Source organism: Eucalyptus grandis, chromosome 5 (genome assembly GCF_016545825.1).
Source record: "Eucalyptus grandis isolate ANBG69807.140 chromosome 5, ASM1654582v1, whole genome shotgun sequence".
NCBI lineage: Eukaryota > Viridiplantae > Streptophyta > Magnoliopsida > Myrtales > Myrtaceae > Eucalyptus > Eucalyptus grandis.
This window is the reverse complement of record NC_052616.1, coordinates 1,818,165-1,822,550: the sequence shown is the minus strand read 5'-3', so window position 1 is coordinate 1,822,550 and position 4,386 is coordinate 1,818,165. Positions and strand designations below refer to the sequence as shown.

Genomic DNA, 4,386 nt, shown 5'->3' with positions numbered 1-4,386 from the left:
GAGATGAAATGGCACCTTTAAGCGTGCCTTGAGAGAGAGAGAGAGAGAGAGAGAGAGAGAGAGATGCTAGAGGAGAAAATATTTCATGATAGTCCATTTGGCCAGTAAAAGAATACCTCATCTTAGCTCCGCGAGAGCAATCTCACATCGAAGATTCACCCTCTACCAGATCGAACCAGTCAGATAAGGACCGAAAACATCAAGTGATAAGTCTAAAAAAAATCAATATGTGCACTTACAAGACGATCGCTTGTCCAAAACCAAATCGTAAGTGACAGACCAAAGAATCCCGACGCTTCTATTCCAACTGGAAGTTTGGAATCGAAACGCCCGTGTCTCTCAAGATTTCCATTACCAAATCGGTACCCCGGTCACCGTCCCCCCGTTCCTCTCCCGATCCACCGGCATCCTGAACTCCAGCACCGATGGTGGTAGACGCGACGAACTGGACAAAGTCCCTTTATACGACGATGACACGACCCTCACCGAGATATTGATGATCCCATTGCGGAGGCCTTTGGCATCTCTCAGCCTGTAACTCAAGAAATGCAGGTAATTCTCTGGTGTGTAGTCTCCAACGAAGTCCGACACTGGAATCCAGGCCGTCCCGACAAGCTTGTCTCCAGCTGAGGAGGTCCTCCGGCAGACCTCGACAACGATGTAATGCGAGCCTGTGGGCAAGTCCATGTGGAGCTTCTCGTCCCAGTAAGGGTAGCTTTCGCTCTGAGCATCAGGTGTGGTCGAGTCTTGCGACGAAGTCGAGCCGCAATAGTCATTGACAGTGACGAAGGCGTTGTTCTTGATGGGCCTGTCGTTGATGCGGAGGTCTTCGCCGGAGATGACGGTGACTTCTAATCTGCGGTGGTGGGAGTTGGCTAGGGGTGATCGGTTCCCGGTTCGGTCCGGTTCTACCTTGGAACCGGGAACCGGACCGGGAGCACCGGTTCCCAAAATTGCGAACTGTGGACCGGACCGTTTGGTCCTAGGACCGGGAACCGGACCGACCATCGGTTCCGGTCCGGTCCGGTCCAGTCCAACAAAATCGACTCTGCTTTTTTGCACTAAAGAGTGACCGCGCTCCGGACCGATCAATCCAATTCAGTTCTCGAGCAATTCAACAAAACTAATCACACTTGTTTCCACGTGCAAAATATTCAAATGTGATTCACATGTTTCACACTTAACTTTAACCATGAAAGCCGTGAATAATTTGGCTAAAAGTTATGCTTGGCTTAGATTTTATAGACAATCTCTGCTCTTTAAATGTTTAGTCAATGTGGGACTCTTGGAGGCTTGAAGTGCCTTGTGGGTCTCTTGGAACCTTAGTCCACATCAAGTAGAAGATGAAACTGATAGAAAATGAGAAAGAAAATTGACAAAAACTGAGAAGGAATTGGAGGAATTTTCTGTATTGTGTATTGCTGTGTTTGTACATGTATTACACACCTATTAATAATACAAGAAAAGAGTACGATAGGAAAGAATATACAAAATATGTTGTTTCCTATACTACTGTCCTAATATCCAATCTCATGGATTCATAGAATCAATTAACCGTATTTAGATAATTAGAATAAAAAAACAAATCATATTTCCAACAGAAACTAACAAGGAGATTTTTTTCTATAAATAAAAGAGTAATAAAAATAATTTTAATGGTCTCTTGGCCACATAAGATGATGCTACCTCAAATTGCAATTTTAGTTGCAATAAGTTATCATGTTTATATATTTTATTAATTCTATGTATATAAATTATATATAAAAAAATTTGGTTCAGTCCGGTCGGTCCGGTTCCCACCTTGGAACCGGGAACCGGACCGACCGGCCACCGGTTCCAAGATTAGGAACTAGGAACCGGACCGCCGACCGTGGGAACCGCCCAAAACCGGCCGGTTCGGTCCGGTCCGGCCGGTTCTCGGTTTGGGCGGTTCCCGTTGCACACCTCTAGAGTTGGCCATGTCCGAGGTGTTCTTAAAAATGGCGGCTGTGCTTCCATACAACGGAATAGGAGACCCCAATATATATGTACTTATGGAACGATTCTTCCTTTGATTGGGACGAGGAGATGAGGATCTGACGAAGACTCGGACTATATATATATATAGATGCATATGGACAAAAGACAAAGCTGTAAAGAAGTATTATATTATATATATTAAACGTATTCGCAATTTCTTCGAAATCACCTCATGAGTCCTTTTTTTTTTTATACTTACAATTATCATGCGTGATTTGAGATATGATAAAAATGTATCAATATATTTTCCTCGAAATTGTTTCAGAATTTCAATTTTGATAATTATCTGGATACAACGGGATAAATCTCACAATTTCCTCAAAATAGAGTTATTACTTTCATAATTACTTAAATTTGATGGACATAAGTAAGGATTTTTTATTTTCCAATTTTGGACTCGTGAAGTGGTCTATCAACCAATCTGAGTCTAATCTATAGACTAGAGGAAAACAATTTGACAATATTGGTGTTAATTAGCCAAGTACCTATCACGACCTCCTTTTCGGCGTCCTATTGCCTACAAGCACCTGCAGAGGCTAATGGCTTGCTAAGTCTATTAGGCTTAGCCCAAGCTCTCCCAAGCCCACCAATTCACCACTTATGATCCAAGTTTTTAACCTGTAAATTAATTTTAAATAGGAGTCGCCACTAATAAATTTGGGGTGAGTCAATTAGATATCCAAATGAAATATGAGGAGAAATATTTCACTCCTACGTAACTAGAGAAACTAGAATCAAGGACTTGATTACATTAGTTAATCACTAATGCCCTTTCAGTACATAATTTTGTTTAAACCCTAAGGCTTTTGGATTTTTAAGGATTTTTCCATGCATAAAAACATATTTTGGTCTTTTGGATTTTTAAGGATTTTTTAGGACTGGTGATGTTGTCTGTTAGAGCTGTGGCAAGATGAGGCATCTTAGAAGGAATTGTCTTAAGTTGAAGAATGAGAAGGATAAGGGAATTATAGTTGATTCTGTAGATAATGTTGCAGTTGTAGCAGATAACGCCGATTATGTCTTGTTTATCACTGATTATTTATCGTCTAATGGATGGATTATGGATTCTAGTTGTTCTTTTTATGCTGCACCAAATAAATACCGGTTTACTACTTATCAATGCATGGATAATAGTAAAGTGCAGTTGGGGAACAATGCTGAATACAAAGTTGTTGGTGTTGGCAATGTTAAAATCAGAATGAATGATGGTATCGTGAGGACATTGACTAAAGTAAGGCATGTTCTAGAGTTGAAGAAGAACTTAATTTCCTTGAGTGCCCTAGATTCAGCTGGGTATCGATATATTTCAAAATGTGGTATTCTGAAAATTGTTCAAGGTGCTTTAATAATAATGAAAGGAATCAAACACAATAGCATGTATGAGCTTCAAGGTGAGACAGTGACAAATTTCACTGCAGAGATGTCAGATACATTTGTTTGAGAGTCTGAATTGTGGCATATGCATTTGGAGCACATTGGCAAGAGAAGCATGAGGATTTTAAGTGAAGAAAATCTGTCATGTGGTTATGTTTTTAACGAACTGAATATATGCAAGTGCTATTATTTAGATCAACGGTGGAAAGTGCAGTTCAGTTCGACTGTCAAAGAAACCATGGAAATTGCAGAGTTAATTCACTTGAATGTTCGCAGGTTGTCGCGGTTTCCTTCAAGGAAGAGTGCTAGATATATGCTAACAGTTATTGATGACTACTCGATGAAGACATGGGTATTTGTGCTTAGGCACAAGTTTGATGCTATTGTCAGGATCAATCAGTTGATAGCTTTGATCGAAAAAGAGACTGGTAAGACGATCAAGCATGTGCAGACTGACAGTAGTATGGAGTTTTGCTCAAAACTGTTAAACGAGTTCTGCATGAAAGAATGCATAGTGAAATACCGCACTAATGCTGATGAACCACAATATGTTGCGAAATTGATGAGCAAAATATTATTAAAGACATCCCATAAAATGCTCTCTAGTGTTGGTATGGCTAGAAGATTCCTAGCGGATGCGCTAAGTACGGCATGCTACCTGATGAATAGATCCCCATTAATTGTGATTGGATATTGAACTCCTAAAAGAATAAGGTCAGGTAACATTATTGATTATTCTATTCTTAGAATATTTGGTTGCTCATGTTATATTTGAGCGAGTGATGGTAAGCTCAATGGAAAGGTAAGAAAGTGCATATTACTAGGCTATGCATAAGGTGAGAGGGGTTGCCAGTTGTGGTGCCCGGAGTTAAATTCACCTATTATCAGCAGAGAAGTTACGTTTGACGAATCTCTAGTACTTCTGACTAGGAGTGATTATAGCAGTGTTCAAACAGATCTTAACGGTATTTAGCTTGAGGTGGAGTTGCGACT

General features: G+C 40.4%; 1 protein-coding gene across 1 annotated transcript; it reads right to left on the bottom strand.

Annotated features, from left to right (window-relative positions):
• Positions 1–351: 351 nt before the first annotated feature.
• Positions 352–2,193, bottom strand: LOC104429796 (BON1-associated protein 1). Its single transcript, XM_010042606.2, has 2 exons — positions 2,189–2,193; positions 352–856 (listed from the first exon to the last, which is right to left on the bottom strand). The coding sequence occupies exons 1-2, from the start codon at positions 2,191–2,193 to the stop codon at positions 352–354; spliced, it is 510 nt and encodes a 169-aa protein (XP_010040908.2).
• Between the last annotated feature and the right edge of the window lie 2,193 nt (positions 2,194–4,386).